The sequence below is a fragment of the Balaenoptera physalus genome, assembly GCF_965194825.1.
Source record: "Balaenoptera physalus genome assembly, chromosome: 16".
In the NCBI taxonomy this organism is placed as follows: Eukaryota; Metazoa; Chordata; class Mammalia; order Artiodactyla; family Balaenopteridae; genus Balaenoptera; species Balaenoptera physalus.
Genome location: NC_138898.1, coordinates 48,736,105 through 48,750,671, shown reverse-complemented (window position 1 = coordinate 48,750,671; position 14,567 = coordinate 48,736,105). Strand labels below are relative to the sequence as shown.

Here is a 14,567-nt window from a genome sequence, read left to right as displayed (position 1 = left end):
AGATTTTTGGAGCTCTCCAGCTGACAACAAACCCCCAAACCCTCCACCTCCCCATAGGCCTCTCTCCTCCGACGGTGTGGGTCCTGCCTCGCGTCAGCTCTGCCTTATAAATGGAGTGCATTCTATAAAAACCAGGACGCCCTCGGAGCTGGAGTGCAGCCAGACCAACGGAGCCCTGTGCTTTATTAATCCTCTGTTCTTCAAAGTGCACAGCCAGGAGATCGGCGGAGGCCCGAAGCGGCCCTGCACCCGGACTCCCCCCGACGCGAATGGCACGGAGAGGCCTCGGTCCCCCCCACCCCGGCCCCCGCCCCCCGCTATTAATAGTGTGCACGGCAGCCCCCAGCTGTCCGGGCCCGCGGCCCCCGCGAGCATGCCGGAAACCGTGGCCCATCACCAACACGGCGACGGAGCTCGGCTTGGAGCGAAACCAACCCCCGTCCCTCCGCCCCGGCTCAAGAAGCAGGCGTCTTTTCTCGAGGCGGAGGGCGGCGCCAAGACCTTGATCGGCGGCCGGCCTCGCCCGGAGCCCGCGGCGGGCCCGGCCGGCGGCGCAGGTGGAGCCCCGGCGGCGGCGGTGGAGGCGGTGGAGGAGGAGGAGGCCCCGCGGGATTGCACAAGGGCCCGGCCCGCCGCCGCCCCTGCATCCCCATCCCGGGCCCCGTGGCGCGGAGGCCGACAGAGGCTGAGTGACATGAGCATTTCCACTTCCTCCTCCGACTCGCTGGACCTGGACCGCAGCATGCCCCTGTTTGGTTACGAGGCGGACACCAACAGCAGCCTGGAGGACTACGACGTGGAGAGCGACCAGGAGACCATGGCCCCCCCTATCAAGTCCAAGAAGAAGAGGAACAGCTCCTTCGTGCTGCCCAAGCTCGTCAAGTCCCAGCTCCGCAAGATGAGCGGGGTGTTCAGCTCCTTCCTGACCCCCGAGAAGCGCATGGTGCGCAGGATCGCCGAGCTGGCCCGCGACAAGCGCACCTACTTCGGCTGCCTGGTGCAGGACTATGTGAGCTTCCTGCAGGAGAACAAGGAGTGCCACGTGTCCAGCACGGACCTGCTGCAGACCGTCCGGCAGTTCATGACCCAGGTGAAGAACTACTTGTCCCAGAGCTCGGAGCTGGACCCCCCCATCGAGTCGCTGATCCCCGAAGACCAAATAGGTGAGTACCCACCTTGCCTTTAAATATATATATATATATATATAATCGCTTATATGTGGAATCAAAAAAAAAAAAAGGCCCAGATGAACTTATTTACAAAACAGAAAGAGGCTCACAGACAGAAAACACACTTATGGTTACCAAAGGGAAAAGGGGGTAGGGATAGATTAGGAGGTTGGGATTAACAGATGCACAGTGCTCTATATGAAATAGATAAACAACAAGAACTTACTGTATAGCACAGGAAACTATACTTAATATTTCGTAATAACCTATATGGGAAAAGAGGCTGAAAAAGAAAAAATATATATATCTATATATCTGAATCACTTTGCTATACACCTGAAACTAACATGACATTGTAAATCAACTATACTTCAATAAAACTACAGCAAATATATATATATATATATCTCTGTAGCCTGGCAGGACAGCGCATCCTGTGTTAGTTCTCTTGGAGGGAGTTTTCTCTGGAGTTCAAAACAGCAACACACTGCAGCCCCTGGGCTGATTTGAACTGGAAACACAGCTTCTTGAAGGAGACTTCACGTTATACCTGACTTGGCTGCTATGCGCCAGGCTTGGACATGTTTGGGGTGGGGGGTGACCGATGGGAGCGGCAGATGGGTCTGTTCAGGGATGGAGCTTGCCTTCTGAGGGTCCGGTTGCCCACCTGATTTTGTGCTGTGTGTGTGACACGACTGTTGAGGGTCTCCTGAAGGTGCGTCTCTGCAGGTTGTGTGCAAGGAAAAGGCGTTTTTGCTGTCTTCTGAGAGGCGGGGGGGTTTGCGCTGCTTTGGTTGGGAAGTGCCCTTTTTACCCTCAGAAGAGGGCAGAGCCCATGGTGTGCAGCTGGGTGAGTTTCCACAGGGAACAAGCCCCAGCTCAGCAGAACATGACAGCATCCAGAGCCCCCTGGGACCCCCACCTTGTCCCCCTTCTCCCCAGAGGGTAACCACCTTGCTGGCTTCTCATCACAAAATTCAGTAAGTAGCACTGTTAGGGAGTAGGCAAAAAAAAAAAAAAAAAAAAAAAAATCAAACGGACAAGTTGGTTTGTGTACCTTTAAACGAAGTAACATATTTGGAGGTCACATGAAAGGTGTTTTCTCCAAAGTCAAGGGGAAATACTTTCTTTATAACCTCGTTGGAGGGCTGAATTGCTAGTGGTTACTTTGGCCAAGGGAAAATTGAATTTGGCAAGCCATCCTTTTTTTCCAGGGCGAGAGTGTTAAGGGATTTTTTTTTTTTTTTAACTTCAGAAGATTGACTCTGAAAGGCTAATTTCAGAGACCTCATTCACTGGGCAGCAGCAGCCAAAAGAGCTACCAAACATTTCCAGGCAGTTCATAAAGCAAAACCCCAATTTCTCTTTCTGATTGGGTCTGTTTGACGAAAGTAGTAAACAGTGTGTGGTAGCAAGTGGTGTCTCTCTGTCTCTCTCTCCTTCCTTCTCCCTGTCCCTCCCTCTCTCTCCTTTGGGTTTCAGCAGCTTTTTGATTTTCTCACAAAGGAATCAAAGCCTTGTTTGTTTTCCTATGGCTTGTGCCTGGGTTGATGGGGCGTGGTTAGAGCTGGGCTGCTGGAGAGAGCGCTGGAAGGAATGTGCCCCAGGATGTGCCTTAGAGATGGAAACGCCTTCGGGAAAACAGAATAGCCACCCAGGCCCCCTCTGTCCCCGCCCCCCCCCCCCCCCAGAGCCTGCCTTTCCGAGGAGACCAGCTCAGACCCCGAACCGGCGGGAGCAGCTTCCTCTGCGGGCGCTGATGTCAGCCCTGGGCTATGTGGCCGGCAGCGCCAACCAGCCCACGGAGAGGAGGTTCCTCCCTGGGGAACCAGGCCTTCCCTTCCTTCCCCGCCGATGCTGTGAGCACCAACCAAAGCGCCCGTCCCGGGACGCTCTCCTGCCGGCTTCTTTGTGGGTGAAGTTCAGAGAGGGTACTTGCTCTTGGAGCACCAAATCTCCTTTTCTCCAAAAACAAATTTGAATTTGGCCAGCAGTCTTTGCTGCAAACACTTTGCTGCTCCGGAAGGATGCAGCTTTCCATTTAAAATCTAAGGTCATAAGGAGAAGGGAAGCTGACGTCTAGGGCGCGCCTGATTTGAGCCAGGCCGCCTGTCCAAGTGATGGCAGTGGGTCCTGGCCTCAGCCCAGTGAAGCAGGCATCCGTGTGCCATGTAGCAAGGCAGGGCTCTGCCAGGTGGAGCGGGGTGTCCCAGGGCCACGCCAGCCAGGAATTAGCCCGTGCAGCTTCTGAACTTCCTTCTGTCGGATTCAAAGGCTTACCCTCGGTGGAGGCAGCTCAGACCGAAGCTGTCTATGGAGGTGTAGGTGTGCCCAGCCCGAGCACTGCCTCACTTTTTTATTGGTTCGTTTTGGTTGTTTAGGCTTTTGCGTTAAAGCAGACACTTCATCATATCTGTTGCTTCCCCAATGAAATCATTATTATGTTTTGAAAAGCGCAGTGAATGTGCTAGGCTTTTGAAATTAAGAGGAAGGCGAGCCAGAGCAGAAGGGGACCCGAGGAACTCATCATGCACCCAGCTGGAGGGAAAGATGTGACCCTAATGATTAGAAAACCAATCCCCTTAAATGTGCACACTTAGATTAGGACCCTGGCAAGAAAATGGACTTAGTCTAATTGTCTGCTTTACATATTCCTAAATGAAGGGCTCACTAGTTTACTAAAAACTTGTTAATACAGTGATTCCTTTAAGCCTCGTAACCAACTCAAGGTTGGTACATTTGTGTAGATTCTGTTCACGTTTTGCAAATTCAGGAATGGAGGCTGAGCTGTATATAGTGACTTGCAGAAGGTTATGCTGCTGGTAGGTAGGGGAGCTTGGATTCAACCCCCGTCTCCTCTCGGTTGTCTTCTCATTCCTACCAACCTCACTTCCTGGGAGGTTGTAATTCACTTTGAATGGATTCACTTGAATGCCACCCCCAGAATTCTAAGCCTCAAATTTGTTCAGAACAGGTGTCTACTGATGCTCAGAAGTCTTTTCAAGAATGCCAGTTGGGTTTCTCTGCTTCAGAAAAAGTCTAGTCCTGCCCTCCTTTCCCACAGCTTCTGAGGGAGAGAGCTCTGAACTAGGAGGTGGGAACTTAAAGCCTAGATTTACAGAATTCCATCCTGAAAACAAGGAAGTTGGAGGAGGTATTTCACTGGTTTAACCCATGTAGAATTAGCGCCATCATTCATATGCGAAAAATAACCATGTGAATGCGTGGATATATGCGTTTAGTGTTTGGGTACAGTGCTAATCTTCTTCAGAGAGCGGTTCTTCAGTTGCATAGAGAAAAGCCAATGAAAAACCCGAATCGCTCTCCCCCACTGCCACTTTGTCCATGTGCTCCTGTCACAGCCCTGTAGGTCAGCACTTTCTAGGTGAGAATAAAATGATAAACAATCTCAAAGATGAAAAACTACCAGTCTAAATGGTTGTGCCCTATCGTGGAGAATTTGAATTCTGTTTAGACCACTCTTTAAAGCACTGCCACGCAAAGCCCTGACATTTAGAGGTTCTTCAATAAGAACCTCTTGGTTGATTGACATCAGCTTTGCTCTTCTGATTGGAGGATGAGATGAGTTCCCATGAGAGCCAGCTCTTTCTTGATTCCAGGGCCACATACTGTGTTTCCCTTGTGGGGACCTCTCCACCCCCAACTCTGCAAAAGTGGTACGTGGAGGGACAAACAACTGCTTTAACAAAGTGTGTAAAAGACCGCTTGGCATTTTCCTCAAAAGCCCAGGGTCGCTGACTTCATGGACAGAGTGAGGTGTACTCACCACCAGTGTGTCCAGCCCTGTAAGGTACTGACAAGCGTGACATCACTTGTTATCCCAACACGTGCTCCTCATTGGTGGGTTTTCACATCACACCACTCTTGCTTCAGTCTCTTTCAACCAATGCGAGAACTTAGTCCAAACTTGCTGGTCGTGAAATCTACACTTTGCAGAACTTGTTGCATTTATGTGGTTAGTGTTTTGATTTTTTTCAAGCAAAAGAAGTTTTACTTCTGATTTGATGTTAATCTTGGGAAATCCCTCTGTTTTCAAGTCTTGTTTCAAGAAAAACAAAATTTTTCCAACTCCAAAGATGTTAGTAATCCCAAATTTTCTATTTCATTCAAATTGCCCACAGACGATCAACAAAGATACAAAAAAGCCAACTGTATTCCTAAAAGTCAATAATGAAAAACAAGACAATATATTGTTTTGCTTTCTTTAATGGCTGTCAAAATGTGTATTTTCTCTGAAGAGCATTTCAATTATTTGAAGAAAAAGTATCCTTAAACTCGATTCCCACATATTTCAAAGAGAACATCAATTTACTTATGTGTGTGTGTGTGTGTTTTTAATAGAGAAATGATACTGAAATGTGGTTAATCACCAGAGAGCATAGCATGAATAAGAAAGGAGATCTGAAATCATTCCTTGGGTGTTAAACAATTAAAACTACTTTGCTTCAGATCTTTTTTTTTTTTTTTTTTTTAATGAAAGTTGTGGCCAGAGAGGCATATTGGCGCCAAGTTGAGATTAAAACCTTGACTCTGACTTCTGATCTAGTCCTTGTGTCCATATCACCTGCAAGGAGTCAGTCTCTTTGTACGTTAACGAAGGGTAGAGAGAAGGAGACAGACTGACCTCTTGCAGCATAGAAAAAGAATGCCTATAGTATTTTTGAAAATTAGTTTAAATAGATAGAAGACCGCAGCAAGAAGCCCCTCTTATTCTCCATGGGGCATCATTTGTCATATAATTTTTACTTCAGGGCGTCAGCATTGGGTTCATTATGTCATATCAAGTAAAAGAAGGTTCACAGCCCTGGAGTTAAGAATCTCTGCCCGGGGGTCTCTGCCTCTGTGATGCTCTGAGCAAGGGCACCGTCAGAGAGCTCTGCTCTCGAGGTGGGGAAGGGGGACGGCGTCACAAGAGAGTGAGGCACACGGAGGTGTCTGTGCTGGCGTGTTTCCCGACTCTGTCCCTGGAATCCACCGTCTCGAGAGAGAGAAGCACCTCCCTGGCAGGGAACGCCCCCCAGGCAAGAGAGGACTCCACGTGGGCACTGAGAGCAGGAGGCAAGGCACACTTAAAGGGCCAGGCGGACTGAAAGGGAAGCAGCAGAATCTTTGACACGGTTTCCATTACTCTGCTCCACAGAAAGGATGGCTCTGATTGGCTGTCTTGGTGAGACCAGCCCCCACAGAGGAGCCCTCATCCTCCTGGCCTCATCCCAGCCTTGCCTGGTTGGCCCAGCCTCCCAACAGGGACTACGTCCTGCGGGGCCAGCCCTGCTCCCGCCACGGGCACGGCGTCCATGCGGGAGGTTCTCACTTATCATCCAGGCCCAGGGGGCTTCTTTGAGAAACCGGAAGTCACAGCCCACCGCCTCTGTTGAGTAGAGAGTATGTATCAAATGCATCCTGTGTTTTTAGTAGAACCAAGTGACAGCCTCCACAATAGTTGAAGAACACTTTTATGCAGAGAATCCCTTAAACCCCCTTACTGCCTCGGGAGGCCCCGTTTAGTATCCTCGGGTTTATAGATAAGGAAACAGAGCCTAGTGCACTCAAGCCAGGACGCACGTAGGGCCGAAGCCAACTCCTGTGGAGGCCTTCCTGCCCCTCCTGTGGCGGCCACCACACCAGAGGGTCCTCCTGTCCACGTGACTCCTCAGTGATGGTGTCAGCCTGGATCACCAGCCCAAGGCCGAGCTTGCCAGATCTCTGCCGTATAAAAACGTCCCCCCCCCCCGGGACTTACCTGGTGGCACAGTGGTTAAGAATCCGCCTGCCAATACAGGGGACACGGGTTCCAGCCTTGGTCCGGGAGGATCCCACATGCCGCGGAGCAACTAAGCCCACAGACCACAGCTACTGAGGCCGCGTGCCACAACTACTGAAACCCGCGTACCTAGAGCCCGTGCTCCGCAACAAGAGGAGCCACCATGAGAAGCCCATGCACCGCAACGAAGAGTAGCCCCTGCTCGCCGCAACTAGAGAAAGCCCGCACGCAGCAACGAAGACCCAACACGACCAAAATAAATAAATAAATTTAAAAAAAAAAGTACTCCCCTTTCCATACTCTGTTCTTCGGAAGGAGGCCCCTAGCACTGTCCACACTCAAGGGACGAGGGTAGAATTAAGTCCCACCTCCCTGAGGCTAGAGGGGCTGCATAAATTATTTAGAATTGTTCTGTAAGGAAGGTGGGTCTCTTCTCCACTGCCTTCATTTTTAACAACCTTTTACTAGAAGTCACTGAAATAACTCTGGTGAATTTCGTCCATAAAACATTGCATGAATGTAGCCTCTACGTTTACAGAATGCCCTCCCTAGAAGCCCACCAAAACGAACAAAAATATACGTGAATGATCGACCACCACCCCAGTGCTTGTCATTTTTATTTTGGTCGTCTCTGCTGGGCTGGTGGGATCTTCCTTTAAGTGATAAAGCATCCTTTATCATTTATTATTTAAGGGCCGAAGGATGCCTTGCTGACAGTCCTTAAAGCAAACCCAGGTTACAGGACAGCCCTGCGGGGGCCTCTGCTGGCTGCCCCACGCCCGAGCAAAGGACTCATCACTGGAGTCACACTTTCTGGATTCTTCAGGGCTACGGAGAAGAAACATAGTTTTCATGTAGCCACCCCAAGGAAGGATTTTCAGTTCCATTCAGAGGTCACTTGTGGAACACACGCTACATGTGGGCCTTGGGCTCAGGGCTGCAGACGGCTCACCCCACCCAGGTCTGGTGTGCAGAGAGCTTCTCCAGGAGGGAGGTCAAGTTTGCCCTGCGCCGTGCGTTGCAGACGCAGCAAAGAGCTCCGAGGATGCAGCAAGGGGGAGCCGTGTGGGGAGGCAGGCAGGCAGGCAAGGCTTCCTGCGGATCCCTGTCATTGGGGAATGTGAGGAGCCTGCCGGGCACAGGGAACAGTGTGAGGAAAGGCGCAGCGGGCCGTTGGCTGCAGCGAGAGCGTGGGCTGCTCATTCGTGGGGATGTGGCGGGAGGCAGGGATGGAGGGCAAGTCAGGGCCCATCCCTAGAGCTGCCTGAGCCTTGAAGGTGCTGGAGAGCATTTTAGACAGATCGCCCCAGGCAGGGTAAGAGTCACACTCTTCAACAGTCGCTCCAGCCCAGGTACCCGCCCGTCAAATCAGACACTGGCCAAAAACACCTGAGGCTCCGTGTGACAGGCCGGGTGCCAGGGGCCTGGAGTGGGCAGACACAGGGCAGGGGCAGCAGCGTGACCCAGGCCCTCTGCAGCTGGTTGACCAAAAAGTGTTGGTGATGAGTTAAACCCACCCTTCATCCCACACGCTTGCTCATCTGCAGTGGGGCTGGGGGCTGTCTGTTCCCATCGCTCTGAGACACACAGCTGCCCAAGACAGCCGGTTCATCTGTGGTTTTGAGCTGTGAGATGGGGTCAGAATGAGGTAGTGACAAAGCACTGGGAGTTTCGGGGCAGGAAAACCCCGAGGGCCAGACTTCAGATCTTCTGTCCTTGTACCTGTGGATGGGAGGGGCTGCGGAAGAGTTGGAAGACAGGAGAGAGAAAGGTGTACACTTGTCCTTTGGTATCTGAGGGGGGTTGGTTCTAGGACCCCCGTGAATACCAAAGTTCGAGGATGCTCAAGTCCCTTATATGAAATGGTGTAGTATTTGCATAGAACCCACGTACGTGCTCCCTGTACTTTAAATCATCTCCAGATTGCTTATAATACCAAAAACAGTGTAAATGCTGTGTAAATAGTTGACCACGTACAGCAAATTCAAGCTTTGTCTTTTGGAACTTTCCGAATTATTTTTTCCAGAATATTTCCATCCACGGTTGGTTGAATCCACTGATGTGGAACCCACAAATACCAGGGGACTGACTGTACAGGAAGCCAGGCGACTTTTCTATTCATCAAACCAAGTAAACCACAGTTAATACAGAAAAAAACCAAACCAAACCAAACAGGCCTGAATCAGTAATCCTGGTGTCCTTTATCAAAGGCGTACACTTCACCGTGGAAAGGAACAGAGGGAACTGGTGATTTTTGCCCACTTACTAAGTGTCAGGTGCGTACGAGGTGCTCATTATGTAGGTCTCCCCCAGTCCTCCCGACAGTCCTATCAGGAAGCTGTGAGTGGTCCCATTTTACAGATGAGGAAGCTGAGGCCTGGAAAGCTCATCCTCTTCCCTCCAGGCCGCAAAGTAGAAAACCGCTCGTTTGGAGTTCACATCTGACCCGAGGGCCACTGGGACACAAGGTGGTCTGTCTGCTTTTCATAAGTAGTTTGTGCAGAGGGTTAGACAGGTGCTCCTGTGGCTGCCTGGGTGTCCCATCTCAGCTCGTTGAGAAGGGTGAATACATTTCCCAGCTGAAAGGTAGGGGGTGGAGGGGGCAGGGCGTGGTTTAGAGTAAGTGCTCAGGCTGGACTGTGGTTTTAAGTCCCAGCTCGGCTGCTGCTGAGCTGTGTGTGCTTGGTCACGTGTCTTAACCTCTCTGTGCCTCCGCTTCTTCACCTGCAGTCGGGTTACCAGACACCATTGTGCCCGCCCCACTGACACTCACTCCCCTGCTGGATTTCCAGCTGCCAGCACCTGCAGCATTTTCCCAACACTTCCTGGTGCCACCAGAGCCCTAGTCCAGGGCGGATGGAAAGGCTGGGGGATTAAAGCCCACCCCACCCTGGGGAAGCCACCCTCAGGCAGGGACTGAAGGAAGCAGGTGTGTGAGTCCCCCAGCCGCCTCCCCTGGGGGGCCAGCTCTGAGGCAACCCTGCGCTGCATCTCCTCCCAGTGGTAACTCGGCATTGGCCGCCTCCCCCTTGCCTGCCTGCCTCCCCACCAAATCTGGTACCAATGCTTCCTGGACTCCCAGGGGAACCACTCAAATCCTTTTGTGTCTGGGTGGGCTTCTGGGAGACCTCAAATGAAGACAAATAGGGGTTATGTACTCATGTCAGTGGAAGGGTAGTTTAAAAACATGTAAAGTACATAAAAGTGCTTGGAATGCACTGAGTCGACATCAGCCCTGATCTTTAATCCAGTTGTGTGGCCAAAGGAAACTACGTTAGCACAGAAAGAAAGAACCAGCTCCTTTTGCCCTTCCTGTACAGAGCAAGGCCCGTTGTGCCACTTCCTGGCTTCTTTGCAGTAGGAATGACCAGGTTCTCCACCGTCCAGGGAAAGTCATTTGACTGCTAAGCCTCGTGTCCATCTGCAAAATGAGGATGGCACTTATTCCTCATCATAGGGCTGGAGCAAGGGCTAAGATATAGCTCGGGCATCCGTACAGCCCCTTGTAACAGGAACTGTGCAAACAGACACCCATCAGTATTAGGGATGGTAAACGTTTGCATTTCACAGTTTGAGTTCCCTACAAAAAAGGCCCACCTCTTGCCAAAAAACATTAGTTTCTATTTCTTCTACCTTACTTTCTCGAAAGGATAATCAGAATGCTAGAACTTGAATACACCAAGAGGCGGTATGACCTAACTTCATCTTTGATCTTTGTCAAGCAGGTTGCGACCTGCTTCCTTTTGGACATCATGTCGTTTAGACTCTGGGTCCTGTTAGAGTCCCCGGAGAATGTTGAATATTATTTTGTTTTATTTTGACAATCGGTCAGGTTCAGAGTGCTACTTCCGTCTTGCCTGCCATGGGCGAGGAGTCGATGGCGGTTCAGAAGTTCCAGGCGGTGATGGTGAGAGAGGTGAGATGAGGTCACATGGCCAGAGTCACTGAGAAAGATGGAGACAGACGGGCTGCCAGGCCGCCTCCTCGCACCCTTTCTAAGACACGCGCCTTCTCTGGACTTCATCTTCTGGGCTCTCACTTCCCCTACGGCAGCAGTGGGTGAGCAGGAAGTGTTCAGACGAGCAGCTGAGTGATCCTGTCCTGTGATGGTTCCCTGTCTCAAGTCTGACTTTCTCTGGAATCTGTGCCGCTGATCAGAGTGAAGTAACAGACGTTAGGCTTCTGTCCTCATTCCTAAGAGGGGGGCGATCACTTCACAGCACCAGAGGCCGACACATTTAACTCTTCCTATAAATCACTGTGTTGGGTCACACTAGGGCAGGGAGCTCCGAGCCGATGCCCCTTAGTATTCCCCTCTATGGATGAGCTTTGGGGCCAGTTGATAGGATCTCTATAAATATTTTCAGCAAATGTATTTCCAGTTGGTGATTCAGTTAGCAATTGGTTTCTCATATTCAAACTGTTGTAGCTCAAACAGTTCTCCGGTATCTTTTTGTTTCTATGTTTGTAAATAAACACAGTTGACATAACCAGAGTTCTTGGGTTTGAATCCTGGCTACCCCTCTTGCTACCTGTGTGGCATCAATCTCCCTGGGTATCAGTTTCCTCACCTATAAAATAAATCATAGTCCTCCCGCCATGGGTTTGTTGGAGGATCTGAAAAGTCAGTGCATGTAAAGTGCCTACAACAGCATTATTCTTGGGTTTAAAGCAACCGGAGATGGTAGAAAGAAACAGACAGTAGTAATTTATAAGCCACGTTGACCGATGTGTTCTTACCTTTTGTTCTGAGCTAGCCCACATTCTGAAAGATTTTCTGTTCCTTTTGTTTCCTAAAATCATTCTTCCCTCTTGCTTCATGAGCAGAACCTTTTTTTCCTATTGGAGAGAACCAGTTGGATACTGGGACCCTGTCATTTGGCCTTTTTTTCCTATTCATCACGTTTATTAAGGATTTGTGGGGGTAAAGAGAGGTAGTTAGGAATAAAGTCCTGAAAAAGAATGCAAAGAGACCAGTAATTTCTAAATTACGGCCTTTAAAAAACGTACTAAATTTGTTTTTGTTTTTTTCATTTGGGGTTTTAAGGGAATGGGCACATGGCAATGAGTTGTAGGTTTCAACCCTCCTAGCAGATTTCCACAGCCCCATTTGCTCCTAAGAGTGGAGTTTATGGCACAAAGGCCAACGTCCCTTCCCTGGGGACAAGGATGAGTTGCTCAGGGGACCCACTCAGCCTGCTGATGACGAGCTTTCTGCTGTCGTCCCCGGAACAGCGCACAACCTTTCGGAGATGATTTGTGTGCATGCTCTGGCCCAGAGGTGACCAGCCTTGCTCGGAAGTTAAAAGTTGCCCTTGGGGTTCAAGGTCTCCAGGTGTTTTCTGTTGGTTTGATTTATCCACATGGTTCTTGAGGTTTAACTTATATCCACAAAGTGTGTGAATCTCGAGTGCTCAGCTTGACAATTTTCACACCTGTAGCCACCACCCGGATCCAGATATCAACCGTCTCCGTCCCCCCAGAAGTGGCCCCCCCTCAGCCCTGGTTATTCCTAAGGTTGACTGCCATCCTGACCTGTCATCGTAGATTGGTTCTGCCTGCTCTTGAACTTTATGTATAAATGACGTGCTAAAGGAGACACTCTTCCGTGTCTGGCTTCTTTCACACAGATTGTATCTTGCGGACTCAGCCAGTTGTGTCTGGAGCAGCAGTGTCAGTGTGCTCTTCCTCACGGAATGAATCTTCTGTTGTCTGAATTCCATTTTCTGAATTCCACTGTGCGAATATATCCTTGCATCCATGCCACTGGGATGGGCCTCGGGTGGTTTCCAGTTTTGGACTGTTATGAGTAACACTGCTGCGAACATTCATGTGCATCCTGGTTAATGATTGACATGACTTTCAACCCCCTTGGTGACCTCGTTCCTGCAGAGAGGTCACCAGGAATGTAGCTTCAGAACCTTTGGATAGAGGAATAAACTGGTGAACGTTTATGAAACACTATGAACTTTAGAACTAAGAAATGATTGACTTTGAAAAGCAGGATGATTGGTTGTATGGCCTTGAGAAAGCCATTAGGCATCTCCAAGCCTCAGTTTCCTCATCTATAAAAAGGGCATAATAGTCGTATTCTGCAAAACTAATAGAGGTATTGTAAAAATTAGATGAGATAATGATATAAAGTACTTAGATAGAGCCTAGCCCAACTGAGCCTAGCCTAACATTAAGCCTAGCACTCAGTGTTAGTTGCTGTGATTGACTTTTCATCATAGTGACCATTTGGGGTGAAGTCAAAGATGCTGTATGACTTTATATAAGTTTATTAACGCAACGTAACCAATGCAAACCAAGTAATTTTTTAAATAATTAATTAATTAATTAATTAATTATGGCTGTGTTGGGTCTTCGTTTCTGTGCGAGGGCTTTCTATAGTTGCAGCGGCTTTCTATAGTTGCGGCAAGCGGGGGCCACTCTTCATCGCGGTGCGCGGGCCTCTCACTGTCGCGGCCTCTCTTGTTGCGGAGCGCAGGCTCAGTAGCTGTGGCTCACGGGCCCAGTTGCTCCGCGGCATGTGGGATCTTCCCAGACCAGGGCTCGAACCCGCGTCCCCTGCTTTGGCAGGCAGATTCTCAACCACTGCGCCACCAGGGAAGCCCAGTAATTTGTTTTAATGCCAGATGTGAAGTGAAAATGCTGTTCTGTTTTTCTTCTTACTTCATAACCTCTTTTGCTTCAACCTTGATTTCTGTGGGTATGTCTGGTTTAGATTTCTCTCTGTCCCTGATCTTCTAATAATAGGTGATAATTTGGATTCAGTGTGATCTGAACTATGTCAGGAATTCCAAAGGCCAGAGAGGTAACTCGGCTATTTCCATGGATCTGTGGGCTTCCAAGATGAAATCACATCCAAGTGTCATATATTAGGTGTGGTTGCGACCCGTGGAGCTTTGATGAGAATGTGAAACATTTGAGATGGAAAAGCGGGTGTGGGAGAAGCAGAGAGCTTCTCACGGTACAGACCATCTTCAGACCAGACCTCCAGATTCATGGTCCTGGTCATTGTACTGTCAGCCAAGAAAGCTACTCCACTGGGCAAAACCATTCCAAGAAAGAGGAAAAACTAATGCCTCCCACACCTAAAGGTGTTTCCTAACTCTGAACAGAAACACACTTCAAGACTTTAAAAATTTTTATTTTGAAATCATTTCAGACGTACAGAAAAGTTGCAAAAAGGGTATGAAGAAATCACGGCTGCCCTTCACCCGAATTCCCCAGTGTTAATGCTTTGCCACACTTGCTTCATTCCCTGCCTTTCTCTCTGTTTACACACGCACGCGCGTACACACACACGAACACGCACACACATGCACACATTCCCTTTTATCTAAACCACGAGAGCGGGCTGTAGACATTGTGTCCCTTTATCCCAAAATACTCAGTGGGTATTTTCTAAAAACAAGGACATCGTGTTACAAACCTTCAGTGAAATTAACTTTCAGGGAAGATGCATTCTGTGAAAAAGAGCACAGAGCTGCTCCAGACACAGCTGGCTGAGTCTCCAAGATTCAGTCTGTGTGAAAGAAGCCAGATTCACTGTTAACAATATTATCTAATCTGCAGACTTTATTCAAATCTCATCTAATGCCCCACTC

The 14,567-nt window shown here is 49.4% G+C and overlaps 1 protein-coding gene across 4 annotated transcripts in view; it reads left to right on the top strand.

Moving 5' to 3' along the window:
• RIN2 (Ras and Rab interactor 2) overlaps positions 1-14,567 on the top strand; it is a 104,745-nt gene that overhangs the window by 76,383 nt on the left and 13,795 nt on the right. For all 4 annotated transcript variants that reach the window (XM_082431655.1, XM_082431654.1, XM_082431652.1 and 1 more), the window contains one exon: positions 3-1,163. In XM_082431655.1, the coding sequence (XP_082287781.1) occupies positions 3-1,163 (1,161 nt within the window). The remainder of the gene's footprint in view (positions 1-2; positions 1,164-14,567) is intronic.